We start from the raw sequence: 17,114 nt of genomic DNA on the forward strand, positions 1-17,114 counted from the left end.
GTAAGACCTTTACAGAATTGATGTCCTGAAGATAGCATTTTGCTTTGGCAAGCATAAAATGTATATTGATATTCTAATATGCAATATTCCCTCTGTTTCTCAGTCTAAAAATAAACAACAGGGCATTTATAAGGGCCTCTGGCCCTCAGTAGAGCAGTAGTATGGAGCAGGGCCCCACCTTGTGGTCACAGAGGTACACTGCTGTCTGAACAATAATTTGACTGTCGTAGGAGATACAAGCTCTTCTAAAGGCTTGTACACATTCCACCGAATGTGGATCTAGCATTTATCTACTGATCCTTCACCCCACTGTGTTTTAGGGACCACCCACTGTAGATGTCTGACAGCCTAATTTTTCACACGATTCTACATGTAAAACTCAGTTCACAAATTACGTTCAGAGGTGCTAAGTACACTCGGCCAGCAAATGCTATTAGTGTGTCTGAGCCCTAAAGACAAAGACACCAATGGTAACACTTGTAAGGATTTACACAACATGTCATTGCTTAACCTAGGCCTCATGTCCATCAAGCTCCACTGCATTATTATATCGATGTTCATGTCAAACAACTGAAATTGGTGTAACCCTAGACCAAGCATGGTGGTTACAGAGTCTCTCAATTCAACTTCAGTCAGTTGATCACTGTAGAACTCACAGTGAAGCTGTCCACGTTCTTGAAGTGGTTGTCCACATAGGTGCAGACCCTGTCAAAGTCCCTCATCTCCTTATTGGACTCAATGTTCCTGAAGACCAGAGGAGGAGAGAAGAATAGGCTGAACATATTGCTGCATACAATATCACAGTATCATTACTTTTTAGGAACTTGGTTGTCTGGTGGGAGATGTGGACAGTAGATGTCTGAGGTTATGATAACATCATATAGTCTTTCACACAGATTTTATAAAAATGTTCACAGTTAAAATCCCTTCTGGCACACCACCTGCCAGATAAAATAGTCCGAAAACTACAATGAGTCTAGGCAGCATTTATGAATACTTTGGAACGTGAACCATAGAGTTTGGCACAGTGATATCTTACCAAAAGAAGTTCTCTGCATGGCCCATGTTGACCATGTAGTCCTTCCCTCCAACCTCCTGGAAGTGCAGGGCGATGAACCGTGGTTTGTGACTCTGGACTGTCTGTGAAAAAACAGAGACATCAGGCCGTTAATCTACCACAATCATGTGCCATAATGGTGGTAAGTGTGGGGCTAGCTACTGAATTCTGGTAAGTAAATAATATTTCTTAAGATTACTTTTACAACTTTGGACTTTTACTAGGCATAATGTTTTGGCTAAATAGTAGAAAGTGTCTTTTTCACTTCTTTGGGAATGGAGCCAGTATCTAATGACTAATATTGAAAAGCTTAAGTAGCAATGACAGTTTATAATGCCCATATCTGGTCAAAGTCCACCATCCAGGAGTGTTCATGGTTTGGTCACAGAATGAGTGAGTGACTTAAGGTGTTTGCATTTCAACAGTAAAACAGCTGACCCATGTAGTAACAGTAAGGAAGAGTCACAGAAATATTTGTTTTACATGAGGATCCATTCTATAGTGTACACCTGAGAGGGATCCAAACTCACCCCAAAGAATTCTCGCATCCAGTCACTCTCAATCTCACCCACCTGTTGGTTTAAAAACATAAACATTTTAAATTGACACATGGTTTCTACCACTTAGCCTAAAGTCAAATATAATAACTGAAGAGTTGAGACATATAAAACACAAAGGGCATAAACATAATGGTTTAAATGAGATCCCGGAAGTTATCATGTCAACCCAGGTGTACCAATCAACCTGACCAGGCACCTTTCCTCTCCATTGACCATGTTTAATAATATATTAGCATTTGACAGTGGAGGATATAAAACATGCAGAAAGGTGGATAAACACAACACAGTCTTGTCAACCATTTCGGTGGGAATACAGTAAGGTTTATGCAGACATCCACCATGATTGACCAAACAGGTAAGATTATATGTTGAACACTTAACTAATGCAATACACAATGTTAATGTGAGATTAAACTAGCTATTTGTCCTTCCATATTGTTTAACCTCTTAAATGTAAAGTCCCCATATTTGGTGACCCGATTAGAGTTTTTTTTATTCAATTCAGTCTGGTATGAGAACAGTAGCCCCTATCTGCAAAAGCAGGGTGTATGCAAAAAGCTGAGTGTCTTGGTTATTGATCTGTGCCTTAATCTTTGGTGTGACTTATATATGGGATAACGAATGTATAAGGGCAGGCAGAGCAGATTACCTAATTTCAAGATGGCTGCTACCTACATTCCGGTTAGCGTGGTGAAGCATGAACAAAATAAACAGGGAGTACGTTGATTCACGCGGAAAGCCGGGACTCCACAGATCATGAGGATGTGTTATTTGTCTGCTTGTGACCTACTGTTATTGATCACAAGCCCCGAGAGTCAAAATGTTTATTTAACACAACGTTTTTAATCAAACAGCAAACATCTTACAAGGTAAGCTTCCATTTGGTCTGTGTTTGAGCTATAACTACATGGGCTTATGAAATTAATCCTTAGGTTGGTAGGAACAAATCTAACATATTGCCAATATTATTTGATGATGTATGACTTAATGGCAACATTGAATGTCCACCGAGTGCCTATCTTTGCGCATGAAAAATATGATGTGTCCTGCTTACTTGGCATATCCAGGGATATGCAGTTGACCTGGGTGGGACAAAGCAAGGCCTAGAACCTTACATGCTGCCCAGACCGGACACGTCGCAAAATAAATTTAGAAATCCATGTTATTCAATTATTGCACCCACACTGCTCGCGCGTGCCAACGAGCGTCTGCGTTACCAAGGGCTAAAATAGAAGTCATTCCTATTTCTGACGCAGATCGCGCTGAAAGTCCTGCCTCTCCCATCTCCTCATTGGTTTATAGAAGCAGGTACCCACGTGCCAACTCCTCATTGGTTATACCCACGTGGGTGATAGAAAGACGAACTTTGTTGCCGGTTGTCGTGGTAATACAATGAAAGTTTAGATGCGATCACCATATAAATTCTAAGATGAAAACGCCTGGAAGGAGGAGAGATGACTAGAAATGATTCGGTTGACCGTTTTATGTGTGGATTAATTGTCGGAGTAGAGATCCTTGTGCATTTCAGGTAAAATAACAACTCAATGTTTATATCCCAGGACAAATTAGCTAGCAACAGCAAGCTAGCTAAATAAGACAAATTAACGTTAGCTAGCAAGTGCAAGCTAACTAGCTAAATTGCCATACATGTTTAATGCTTTTCGACCTGTCCCCAAATGAATGTCATTGGTTCAGAGTTTGTCTTGATATTTTAACCTGCGTGTCGTGATCACGTTTAGTGTGGGGGGGGCAAAATACATTTATGCACAATAGCGCACGCGTGCAGCCAGTTTGGGTTCCGTGTTATGTGTAACGCTTCGATTACACTGACAGCGTCCTTGCGCAAAATAGCACGCAGCATCATCTGGATATGTATGCAACAAAAGTAAAACATTCACCTTCTGCTATCATTTCTGTCAAGCCGTCACGCATACAGTTTGACGCATATGTTCGATAAATCTAAAGTATGCACCACTCTGCAACTGCCTCTGCAACGCAATGCTGCAAGGCAAACGCAGCATTTCATTGGAAATTAATGTAATTCTGGTGTACCAAAACGCAATGATGCTGTCGGTGTGATCGAAGCGTAATGCGAACCATTGCTACCTGGCTCGGAGACGAGCCGCATCAAGCACGCTACATTACATTGTAAACAGATTTCATATCTTTCATTTCATAACATTAGCACAAAAGATGGTTTCTCAAGGGGGATTTTTTTTTTTTTAACTAAGAATATCGAACAGGAAGCTAAAAAGAAAATAACAATTAATGGGCAACTATAAAATAACAGTAGCGAGGCTATATACAGGGGGTACCGATACAGAGTCAATGTGCGGGGGCACTGGTTAGGTGAGGTAATTGAGCTAATGTGTACTGATGGGTAGAGGTAAAGGGACTATGCATGGATAATAAGCAGACTGCAACAGTGGCGTAAAAATGGGGGTTGGGGGACGATGCAAATAGTCCGGGTAGCCATTTGATTAGCTGTTCAGGAGTCCTATGGCTTGGGGGTAGAAGCTGTTAAGAAGCCTTTTGGACCTAGACTCGGTGCTCCGGTACCACCTGCCATGAAATGGCAGAGAGAACAGTCTATGACGAGGGTGGCTGGAGTCTTTGGCAATTTTTTGGGCCAACCTCTGACACTGCCTGGTATAGAGATCCTGGATGGCAGGAAGCTTGGCCCTCGTGATGTACTGGGCCATACGCACTACCCTCTGTAGTGTCTTGCGGTCGGAGGCCGAGCAATTGCCATACCAGGTGGTGACGCAACCAGTCAGGATGCTCTTGATGGTGCAGCTGTATAACTTTTTGAGGATCTGAGGACCTATGCCAAATCTCCTGAGGGGGAATAGGCATTGTCATGGCCTCTTCACGACTGTCTTGGTGTATTTGCACCATGATAGTTTGTTGGTGATGTGGACACCAAGGAACTTGAAGCTCTCATCCTGCTCCACTAAAGCCCCGTTGATGAGAATGGGGGGGTGCTCGTTCATCCTTTTCTTGTGGTCGACAATTATCTCCTTGTCTTGATCACATTGAGGGAGAGGTTGTTATCCTGGCACCACACTACCAGGTCTCTGACCTCCACTATAGGCTGTCTCATCGTTGTCTGTGATCAGGTTGTGTCGTCGGAAAACTTAATGGTGTTGGAGTCGTGCTTGGCCATACAGTCATGGGTGAAAAGGAAGTACAGGAGGGGACTGAACACGCATCCCTGAGGGGTCTCTGTGTTGAGGATCAGCGCGCAGATGTCGTTACCTACCCTTACCACCTGGGGGCGACCCGTCAGGAAGTCCAGGATCTAGTTACAGAGGGAGGTGTTTAGTCCCAGGGTCCTTAGTTTAGTGATGAGCTTTGAGTCCTGGTAATCCGTCTGGCCCTGCGGCCTTGTGAATGTTGACTTGTTTAAAAGTCTTACTCAAATCGGCTATGGAGAGCGTGATCACACAGTCGTCCGGAGCAGCTGATGCTCTCATGCATGCTTCAGTGTTGTTGGCCTCGAAGCAAGCATAGAAGGAATTTAGCTTGTCTGGTAGGCTCGTGTCACTGGGCAGCTCGCGGCTGTGCTTCCCTTTGTAGTCCATAATAGTTTGCAAGCCCTGCCACATCCGACAAGCATCAGAGCCGGTGTAGTACAATTCAACCTTAGTCCTGTATTGATGCTTTGTCTGTTTGATGGTTCGTCGGAGAGCATAGCGGGATTTCTTATAAGCGTCCCGCTCCCTTTATCTCAGTGCGGATTTTGCCTGTAATCCATGGCTTTTGGTTGGGGTATGTACGTACGGTCACCGTGGGGACGACCTCATCGATGAAGTCAGAGACTGATGTGGTGTACTCAATGCCATTGGAAGAATATCGAAACATATTCTAGTCTGTGCTAGAAAAACAGTCCTGTAGCTTAACATCTGCGTCATCTGACCACTTCCTTATTGAGCGAGTCACTGGTACTTCCTGCTTTTTTTAAATTTATTTTTTTTACTTGTAAACAGGAATCAGGAGGATAGTTATGGTCAGATTTGCCAAATGGACCCGAAAACCCAGCCAGCTGTATGTTATCGATGTCATCGTTCGGCCGCGACTCAGTGAAACATAAGATATAACCGTTTTTAATGTCCCGTTGGTAGGATAGTCTTGATCGGAGCTCATCCATTTTATTATCCAATGACTGCACTTTGGCTAATAGGACTGATGGTAGAGGGGGATTACTCACTCACCGTCAGATCCTTACAAGGCACCCTGACCTACGTCCCCCGATATCTCTGTCTCTTCTTCATACGAATGACGGGGATTTGGGCCTTGTCGGGTGTCTGAAGTAAATCCTCCACGTCTGACTCGTTAAAGAAAAAATCTTCGTCCACTCTGTGGTGAGTAATCACTGTCCTGATATCCAGAAGCTCTTTTCTGTCATAAGAGACAGTGGCAGAAACATTATGTACAAAATAAGTTACAAATAACTCGAAAAACCACACACAATAGCACAATTGGTTAGGAGCCCATAAAACGGCAACAATCTCCTCCGACACAATCATCACTCACTGTACAGATAAAGTTTAGGCTTGGTGTTTTTACTTCACAGTAATGTCATTTTGTAAATTTTGTCAACTGTAATTCTGTATGTCTTACAACAATATCCCTTTTTTAAATTCACCACAGAGTGGAGAATGCAGATGATTTGGATGGTGATGTTTGGGAGCCACCCCTCTCAGCAAGCGCCCCCAACGGTCAAGGTTTTCACCCCCCGCTGCTATGTCAATCACCCCGACTGATGGTTCTACATCCACTTTTCATAGACCTCTTGAAAAATAAAATGGGTGTTTGTGGCACCATTCGTCCTAACAGAATCGGTTTCCCCAAGACCAAGGTAAACGACATGACAAAGACAGCAGAGAGGGGGACCATACATTGGCTCAAGACTAACAAGCTGCTTTTTGTGAAATGGAAGGACACTAGGGAAGTAACCATGCTCACCACACAGCATGAGGCCTTCAATAACGACCATGTCTCAAGGATGGTGAAAAAGGAAGAATATCCCCATTCCTGTTTCTTGTGAAGGACTACAATGCCAGCATGGGGGATGTCAACCTATCTGATGCTCTGATGGAGGACCTGGTAGTAGCCTATCAGAGCATCAGATAGGTTGACATCCCCCATGCTGGCATTGTAGTCCTCCACAAGACCAGGAAGAGGTATGACTTTTTTTTTACTACTTTGTGGACATTGCTACAGTAAATGCTTTCATTCTCCACAAGCAGATGGCCAAAGCAAAAGGTCAAAACCCTCTCTCCCAGTTGGCCTTCCAAGAGCAGCAGGTATTGGAAATGGCTGAATTGGGGGACCAAAGCAACCATCACAAGACCCCCCATTCAAGGTGAGCGTCACTATCCAACACACATGCCAAACGAGAAAAGGAAGAACTGAAAGCATTGCACAAAACACATGGGGGGGGAAAGGGTGAAATGACAGATCTTCTGTCCGAAATGCCAGTTTGCTTTTTGTTTCCTGGCAGAGAGGTACTGCTTCAAAGACTATCACGAAGCTATCATAGTTCAGCATATTTCTATTTGCTCCTTTCTTTAGTGAAGGACACGTGTGTAACCAAGTTTGTGTTTGATAAAACATGTTTATATATTTTTTTATGTCTCTGTTGCTTTTATATTGTTTTTTGGTAACAGTTCATTTGTATGTGGGACCAATACATTGGATATGCCTAGGCTAAACATTCAGGCACCTTGGAGAGGTTGAAAAAACTATTGGATATCCCCTGTATGTCCCCCAACACCACCACAATGTTTGAGAGGTTGATGTTGTAGAATTTTGTTTTTATAGTGAACACTAACTTTTAGGCACATGGAGAGTGCAAAAACAGTGCAATTACCACATTCAGACACTTTGGAGCAGTTGAAAGGACACTTGAATGTACCCTGGATGCACCATAACACCACCACCACAATGTTTGAGTGAGGTTGATATGGTAGAAATTGTGTTTTTATACTGAACAAATAGCATTTAGGGATTGCAAATATATAATAGCATTGTAATGATCTAATTTATAGACATTTGCCACTTTGGAAAGGTTTAGGGACACCACTTACTATAACATCTGCCCATTTCTAATTGTTAGGTCTATCAATCCCATTTTTCTTCTGATATTGTTCACATGTTGTGGAAGCCATCTGATGTGTTTCCAGCTCTGGGCATCAATAATTCACTTATAGCTTGTCAATGAAAGATTTTATTTTAAAAGTAATAACTGTTATTTCATGGGTGCTTGATCTTGTGTATTCTGAACTATGTAACTCCTATATTCTTATAATTTCCTCAATCTCCCAGATCTCGTCTTTCCAAATATACCAAGTGTCAGCATGTCATGTAATTACACATGAATAGCAGTTATTTTGGGGTATGTCTATTTAGGCGGAAATCAATATTTTGCAATTGCATCTAAGAGGTTGATGACTGTTCTTCAATTAAACATTTCCAGGGAAACCCTGTGAGTAACTGAGTATCCAGAGTACTGTGGGTGTTTTGGTGTTTCCCCGCAATGCCAGACCAGAATACAGATGGTGTTGTCTTTCCCAGCGCCAGCCTGATCCAGGCCAATCTGCCAGAGTAGTAGCAGCACCACACTGGCTTTGCATAGGGCATTTGCATGGCTGAATGACTGCTGCTGCCCACCGTACCCAGGCTATGAGACCTGACAGGAGGGGTGCTCATCCATAATACAGGTGTCTGACTGAAGAAGCCCAACTGCATGTGTCCTCATGCTTCATGGGACAGTATTCTCTTCGTCCAGCGAAACTCATCCATAAAAACATAATGGTTGGTCTAAAACAGATGCTGAGATGCAATTTTAAATCGCAAAGCTTTTTATTGAAGGTTTGGTGTCTGAAACAACACTCCATTTTCTTCAGTTTCTTAGGGTATAACATTTTATACAGACACAGCAAGATGTAACAAGGTAAAAATACAAAATCCTGAAAACCCACCCAAAGATCATGTGAAATGACAAACAAAAGGATCCAAGGCACTCTAGTAAATCCCTCTGATCTTGATCTGAAGTCCTTTCGAAGTAACAGAAAGGGTTTTCTACAGAAAGTGAAACTTTCCCTATTCTGGTCCAAACACCATGGCAACCCATATTAATTGACACAATGCTCTTTAAAGGTAGAGAACGCCAAGATAAATGTATGTCCGTCTAGGGTTGCACATGTCGGGGAATATTCAGAGGTGGAAACTTTCCGTGGGAATTAACGGGAATATATAGGAATTAATATTAATACCATTTAAAATGTAGATGTTTTTTGCATTGGATATATTTACCATATCATATGGAGACAGAAACATAAGGTAAAATGTTTATCATTAGTAGACATAATTGCAAATAATGAAACCATTCCAATAGAAAAAAAGGAAAAATGAGTTGATGAGTTAATTAAATGAGTTGACTATGGGATGATTTCACTGAACAGGAAAAGAAAGGGAATATTGAATGATCCCCAATGATCCATCGCATCTCCCAAAAACATTTAACATACATCTGTAAAATAATAGTCTAGAAACTAAAGCTTGGTTGCCTTCCTCTCAGGCTTCCATGTCTTCTCCCTTGACCTCATCAATGTCCACCTCTTGAACATCAGACTCTGAGGCCTCATCTTCACTGTCCAACCTTGTTGAGTATGGCTTGTTGTCAGGCTCAAAAAAACTCACATTTGCCCAGATGGCCACCAATTTTTCAACCCTTGTATTGGTCAGCCTGTTGCGTGCTTTGCTGTGTGTGTTCCCAAACAAGGACCAGTTACGCTCTGAGGTGGCTGATGTTGGTGGGATTTGGAGGATGATGAAGGCAACATCGGACAGAGCCTCAGATCCACAAAGTCCCTTCCACCAGGTGGCTGATGAGATATGTTGGCACGACTGCCATATTGCATCTCCATTCCAAAGCCCTTGCTTGGAAGTGTACCTCACCAGACTGCCAAGAACCTTGCCCTCATCCAGGCCAGGGTGGCGAGACACGGTAGTGATGACACCATAGGCCTTGTTAATCTCTGCACCAGACAGAATGCTCTTGCCAGCATACTTGGGGTCCAACATGTATGCTGTGGCGTGTATGGGCTTCAGGCAGAAGTCTTCATACTTTTTGATGCATTTCAGAACTGCAGTTTCCTCAGGTTGGAGCAACAGTGAAGTGGGCAGGGCAGTACAGATTTCTTCTCTTACATCTGCAAGGAGAGTCTGAACATCAGACAGGATGGCATTGTCTCCCTCAATCCGTGCAAATACTACTGCTTTAGGTTTCAGGAGTTTCAGGCTGCTTTACCACTCTCTCCCAAAATACATCATCCAGGAGGATCCCCTTGATGGGGCTGTCCATATCAGCAGACTGTGACATGCCCATTTCTTGGAGAGACTCCTTCCCCTCCAGGAAAATGTCAAACAAAAATGTTGCTGGGCAGCTTCAATGTGGTGCACTTATTCTTCTCACTTTGCTTGGTGAGGTAGATTACTGCTATAACTTGATGACCCTTCACATACCTAACCATTCGCTTGGCTCTCTTGTAGAGTGTATCCATTGTTTTCAGTGCCATGATGTCCTTGAGGAGCAGATTCAATGGGTGTGATGTGAGTGTAGGACTTCTCCACTTTAGACCAAGCAGCCTTCATGTTCTCACCATTGTCTGTCACCAGTGCAAATACTTTCTGGGGTCCAAGGTCATTGACTGCCTTTAGCTCATCTGCAATGTAGAGACCAGTGTGTCTGTTGTCCCTTGTGTCTGTGCACTTGTAGAATACTGTTTGAGTGGTGTAGATGTAGTTCATTATTCCTTGCACACAAACATTCAACCACCCATCAGAGATGATTGAAATACAGTCTGCTTTCTCTATGATTTGCTTGACCTTCACTTGAACTCTGTTGAACTCTGCATCCAGCAAATGAGTAGATTAAGCATGTCTGGTTGGAGGGGTGTATGCTGGGTGAGGAACATTCAGAAATACACATTGCCTGTGAGCATCAGCGGTGAACCAGTTGCATACACAGCTCGAGCAAGACATTCATCAGCATTTCTCTGACTATGTTCCTCCATTGAGTCAAAGTGCTATTGATAAGGTGTCCGATTCATAATTTTCACCTCAAATAGAAGTAGAGGGAATTTTGTCAGAGGTTGCTTGTTGTGAGTGTGAAGGGAATTTTATGCACTGGGCCAGATGATTCTGCATCTTTGTTGCATTCTTCACATATTATATGATTTGGCACAGTATTTGCAAATGTATACAGCTTTTCCTTCGAACATTAGCTGCAGTTAAATGTCTCCACACATCAGATAGTGCCTGTGGCATTTTCCTGTAAAGATGAGAAAATAAAAAAAATACAATTCCATATGCAGATAAATAGTTAAGCAGTTAGATTAAACAACTCCTTTGTAAGATAAATGTTTTAAAATGAAACATGAATGGAAACAGGTAAATTAAGACTCCTCAGTTAGCAGGCTCAAGCAAGCTAAAACCCACATGGTAGCAAAAACTAACCATCAGAAATTGTCGTTAACAAGTAAGAAATGATTTAAACACACTTTGCAGTAGGTTACTATTTACTAGTTAACAAAAAATCATGTCATAAAATATATTCACCCCACCCAGTATTGTAATCAAAACTTACCAGAAAGCATGTAGTCCTTAGCTCAGACAGTGTAGTAGTGGCCACAATAGCATCTCATTAGTGTGCAAGATCTTGAGAATCAGCTGTACATGTGATGGAAGAATGCACTGTGCATGCAGAGGTTGCAATTCCATTGAATTAGGGATAGTTTAACCAAAGTATGCCACAAGACCTAGAATTGCCTTATGTGTACCCCACAAAAAGGTTAACTGTTATAAGCAAACTTATTTGATGAATTTAAGCAAAATTCCCCAAATTCTAAGGCTTAACTTCCCATGGAAAATGTACGGAAATTCACCGGAAAGTTTCCGACCCTATGTCCATCTAACTTTGACTGTTTTTCTGACCAGGGTAATTATATTATTTCCATTGCTATGACCTTAACTGTATACTGTGCCAACAGGATATGTTTGCTGAAGAAGGCAACAACACCAGGCATGTTTAATAGCAAAAACCTGTAATTGAGACTGTTTGTTGTACAGGACATGGATGATGGGTCAATCTCTGCTCCATCATGCCCTCTAAAGAAAAGGCAGCCTACATAAAAATTATTCTAAACCTAGAGGTGATTTATACTGTTCTCCTCAACAACAAAATGTCCTTTAATTTCATGGCCTGGTGACTTTCATGTGCATTGATTTGATCGAGATGTACACATTAGCCCTAACAAACCTTGATTTCCAGTGCAGACCCCTCACATTTTTCCTTCATGTGAACAGGCCCTAAAAAGCGAGGCCAGCCAATGGGATCTAACATGTTTTCAACAGTGTCATATACGGCAACCGGAAACATGGTCCTGAGCCAAATTTCCATGAGTGTATGTTCCTCCCTCCCCCTCAGTCACAATGACAGCCAAGCCCCTTTTTCCCCAAACATCACAGCCCAAAACTAAAGACTAACGAACTGGAGTTTATCAGAGCACACCCACCTAAAGTAGGGCTAGAGTGATTCCTCACAAAACCCAGACAAAAGAAATACAGAGATTTTCATATTATGCAATCCATGGAATAGTCTTTTGAGGAAGGATTGTTGACTTATATTTGACATGTACATCTAAAAGCATAACTGCGAAATAATTTATCAAAGTTGGCGTGTTGTTTCAGCAAGCCATGACACCCACCATCTCAGATTGTTATGAAATCGTTTCTGTAGTTGGGGCTCCCGAGTGGCGCAGCAGTCTAAGGCACTGCATCTCAGCATCTCAGTGCTAGAGGCGTCACTACAGACACCCTGGTTCGAATCCAGGCTGTATCACAGCGTTGTCTGGGTTTGACTGGTGTAGGCTGTCATTGTAAGAAATAGTTTAACTGACTTGCCTTGTTAAAATATTTAACCTTTATTTATTTTTAAGTAGTTAGAAACTAATAAGATTAGAATTTGCAACATGATTTTGTTCAAATATAATCTACTGTGAGAAATGAAGCTAATTGATTGCACCAAAATTGGCCATTATAATTCATAGGATTCATATAATAATCAATAAATAAAGAACATCCGATTTGGACCAAAACAAATTCTAAAAATGAGTAAGACATGAGGAATCCAAAGAAATTGTCAACCACGAACCCCCCACACCAATCCCAACAATGAGTATACGGTATCAGTTCTCAATGTCTGACAAGAAGTATGGAGCTGCGGCTCTGAGTATCGTTTCTTCATCCTATGTAATGTATTTTCCCCCTCCAGTTCAGAGAAATGTGTAATTGAAGTTGTTAGGTTAATGCTTTGGTTGTTTCCCTGGCCACTGTTTCAAATGCTAACTTTTGAGCATTTGTGGCACCAATTCAAGTCAATGGTAACTAAATAATTTTGGCGTTTCATATCCAAATCATCTATAAGTAACATTGTGTAACTTTGAACATGTGTGAAAATGCTAATATACAGTACCAGTCAAAAGTTATTTTATTTTTTACTATTTTCTACATTGTAGAATAATAGTAAAGACAAACTATGAAATAAAACATATGGAATTGTGTAGTAACCAAAAAAGTGTTAAACTCTGGGTCTTCCTTTCCAGTGGCGGTCCTCATGAGAGCCAGTTTCATCATAGCACTTGATGGTTTTTGCACCTGCACTTGAAGAAACATTCAACGTTCTTGAAATTTTCCAGATTGACTGACCTTCATTTCTTAAAGTAATGATGGACTGTTGTTTGTCTTTGCTTATTTGAGCTGTTCTTGACATAATACAGACTTGGTCTTTTATCAAATAGGGCTATCTTCTGCATACCACGTCACAACACAACTGATTGGCTCAAACGCATTAAGAAGTAAATAAATTCAACAAATTAACTTTTAACAAGGCACACCTGTTAATTGAAATGCATTCCAGGTGACTACCGCATGAAGCTGGTTGATAGAATGCCAAGAGTGTGCAAAGCTGTCATGAAGGCAAAGGGTGGCTACTTTGAAGAATCTCAAATGCAAAATATATTTTATATTTGTTTAACACTTTTTTTGGTTACTACATGATTCCATATGTATTATTTAATCATTTTAATGTCTTTACTATTATTCTACAATGTAGAAAATAGTACAAATAAAGAAAAAACCTGGAATGAGTAGGTGTCCAAACTTTTGACTCATACTGTAGGTACCATTGACTTACATTGGATTTCTGCTACAAATGCTATAAAGTTAGCATTTGAAACAGTGGCCAACAAAACCAAAGCATGGGTTGCTGTCATACTTTGTCAATAGACTGCTTAGAGGGTAAGGAAACCACTGTAATTTTGTCATTTGGGTGAACTATCCTTTTAAAATTGGTAGGGGGGAATCTTCAAACTTTTCACCTAATAGCAGGAACTGCACAAACTAGTGGTCAGAAACGGGTAATATCAGGATGTAGGATGGGACATACAGCTAACAACTTCAATTACTAATTTCTCTGAACAGGGGGAAAAAAACGCATCACCAAATTCACTGAGAATAAATTACATACAACAATACTCTGAGCCGCAGCTCCCTACTACTTGTCAGACACAGAGAACTGATACTATACACTTGTTGTTGGGGTGGGATTGGTGTGGGGGGTCCACGGGTGGGATTGGTATAGGGGGTCCACGGGTGGGATTGGTATAGGGGGTCCACGGGTGGGATTGGTGTAGGGGGTCCACGGGTGGGATTGGTGTGGGGGGGTCCACGGGTGGGATTGATGTGGGGGGTCCACGGGTGGGATTGGTATAGGGGGTCCACGGGTGGGATTGGTGTAGGGGGTCCACGGGTGGGATTTGTGTAGGGGGTCCACGGGTGGGATTGGTATAGGGGGTCCACGGGTGGGATTGGTGTAGGGGGTCCACGGGTGGCTTTTCACCATTCCTCTGGATTTCACATGTCAAAGTCATTGTTAGAAAAGTTTGGTACAGGTACTATGTCAGGTACTATAATTATTGAATATTATATGAATCCTATCAATTTAAAATGTCCAATTTGGATGCAATCAATTAGCTTAATTTCTCAGAGATCAAATTATATTTCAACAAAATAATGTTGCAGGAAGGCTCATTTTATCTGTTTCTAACAACATAAAATATTTCAGAACAATCTGAGATGGTGGGTGTCAAATCCTCTTTCTTGTGCTTGTTGAAGTGTAAAGACCATGGCATATTTATGACATTTCGCCTTACCTAGGCCTCCTTTAAGACTCCATAGTGTTCCATCTGTTGGTGTTACAAAGCAAACATTGGTGTCATATGAAGCTTTACCACTTGCTCTGTAATATGATACTGCCTTCAGATAGGATTTATGCTATTACACTTGTAAAACAAATTGGTCAATGTTTATATGACCTCCTTACAAACAGGCCCATTTGTACCACACTTTATAACTCCCATGAGCATGCCAGCAACGAATGGTTTTAGTGGAGTGCAGATGTGGGTGGGCGTCTATTTTAATAAATCTATTGAGAATATACACCATCCAAAATAAATCCATTCATTTCTTTAGGCAGTTCCTAAGAAACATTATAAGACTAATAACATTTATTTTCAAAAGAATAGAGTGGCATATTTTGAGTTGAATGATGTTACTGGTCTGTGCAGACTATATGGCTGCAGCATGAAATCAATAGTTATTTTGTTCATTAAACAGACAAGACACACTTAGGCTACCCTGATCACAGTCAACACACTCATATTTTATACTAGGTTAATTAAGAATATAATGAAATATAACTAAAATACAAATTATATTTTTACCACACAACTTGCGTCATGCCAACCGCTGTCATAAAAATATATATTTTGAAAATAGAGCCCAAGGCATGCCCATGCTTTTTTGATCCGCATTTCATATCTTTCTTACCATCACTCTTATGTTAGAGAGCAGGTGTAAGGTCTAATATTGAGAGTATCTTCAAAATGATACTGATAGAAAATAACAGCAATCTATATTGAAGCACTGAAGTCGTGTGTTCATATTTCACAACCTAAACACGACCCAGCTAAATAATAGACCTACACTAGATTTAGGCTACATTATTACATGCTAAATGTTTCTGATCAGTGATAGATGAGCAAACAAATAGATGAGCTACACCACTTCCACTTATTTGCCCCGCCATATAATTAACCAAATATACTGACAGAGATTCAGTAAAAAAAAATCACATTGATTGATTAAGACACGTCACAGGGTTTTGGTCATTTTCTGACCAATGCTAATAAATGAGCCAATGAGCTTGTGGAAGCCCAAAATTTAATAAATATGCCAACTTTGATCAATTATTTCACAATTATGCTTTTAGATACAATTGTCAACAATCCAAAGGACTACTCTACTGATTACATTTTGTGAAAATCCCCGAAATCCTAGCCTTTTTTTGTCCTGGGTTTCATGAGGAATCACTCTCTACTCATATATTATATTGATTCCTTCCTATTATTTCCACACACACAAAGTATCATATCTTCAAGGCAACCGTCTCCATGATCTCAAATCATAATACACACCATGTGACTAATAAGGCTGTGGCAGTGGTGTTTCCAGTAGCCTATCACTATCAGTGTTTCAGCTGGGAAGGTATCTGAGATGCTTAAGATCATACAGGTAGGTAAATGTATATATTACAGGTAATCGTGACAACATGGGTTCCTGGTGCCTACAAGTAGAGTATGTGAATAAAATCTTCCAGCATAGTAGCCTAGCTCTAGATCATGACCCAACATCAGATTCAGCATGGCCCCCACTGGCCATTAAATCTAATTTTATTTGTCACATGCGCCGAATACAACAGTTGTAGACCTTACAGTGAAATGTGTACTTACAAGCCCTTAACCAACAATGCAGTTAAGGAAATACCTAAAAATAAAAATAAGAGACTATATACAGGGGGCACCTATACAGAGTCAATGTGCGGGGGCACCGGTGTCGAGGTAATATGTACATGTAGGTAGAGTTATTAACGTGACTATGCATACGAGCAGCAGCGTAGAAGAGGGGGGGAATGCAAATAGTCTGGGTAGGCATTTGATCAGGAGTCTTATGGCTTGGGGGTAGAAGCTGTTCAGAAGCCTCTTGGATCTAGACGTGACGCTCCGGTACCGCTTGCCGTGCGGTAGCAGAGAGAACAGTCAACGACTAGGGTGGCTGGAGTCTTTGACAAGTTTTAGGGCCATCCTCTGACACCGCCTGGTATAGAGGTTCTGGATAGCAGGAAGCTTGGCTCCGGTGATGTACTGGGCCGTACGCACTATCCTCTGTAGTGCCATGCAGCCGAGCAGTGGCCATACCAGGCAGTGATGCAACCCGTCAGGATGCTCTCGATGGTGTAGCTGTAAAATATTTTGAGGATCTGAGGACCAATGCCAAATCTTTTCAGTCTCCTGAGGGGGGATAGGTTTTGT

The 17,114-nt window shown here is 41.4% G+C and overlaps 1 protein-coding gene across 1 annotated transcript in view; it reads right to left on the reverse strand.

The window, feature by feature from the left end:
• LOC129826319 (inositol polyphosphate-5-phosphatase A-like) overlaps positions 1-17,114 on the reverse strand; it is a 46,525-nt gene that overhangs the window by 26,523 nt on the left and 2,888 nt on the right. The window contains exons 2-4 of the mRNA XM_055886906.1: positions 1,588-1,629; positions 1,040-1,140; positions 657-744 (exon numbers count right to left, since the gene is read on the reverse strand). Coding sequence (XP_055742881.1) covers positions 657-744; positions 1,040-1,140; positions 1,588-1,629 — 231 coding nt within the window. The remainder of the gene's footprint in view (positions 1-656; positions 745-1,039; positions 1,141-1,587; positions 1,630-17,114) is intronic.

The sequence above is a fragment of the Salvelinus fontinalis genome, chromosome 28 (assembly GCF_029448725.1).
Source record: "Salvelinus fontinalis isolate EN_2023a chromosome 28, ASM2944872v1, whole genome shotgun sequence".
NCBI lineage: Eukaryota > Metazoa > Chordata > Actinopteri > Salmoniformes > Salmonidae > Salvelinus > Salvelinus fontinalis.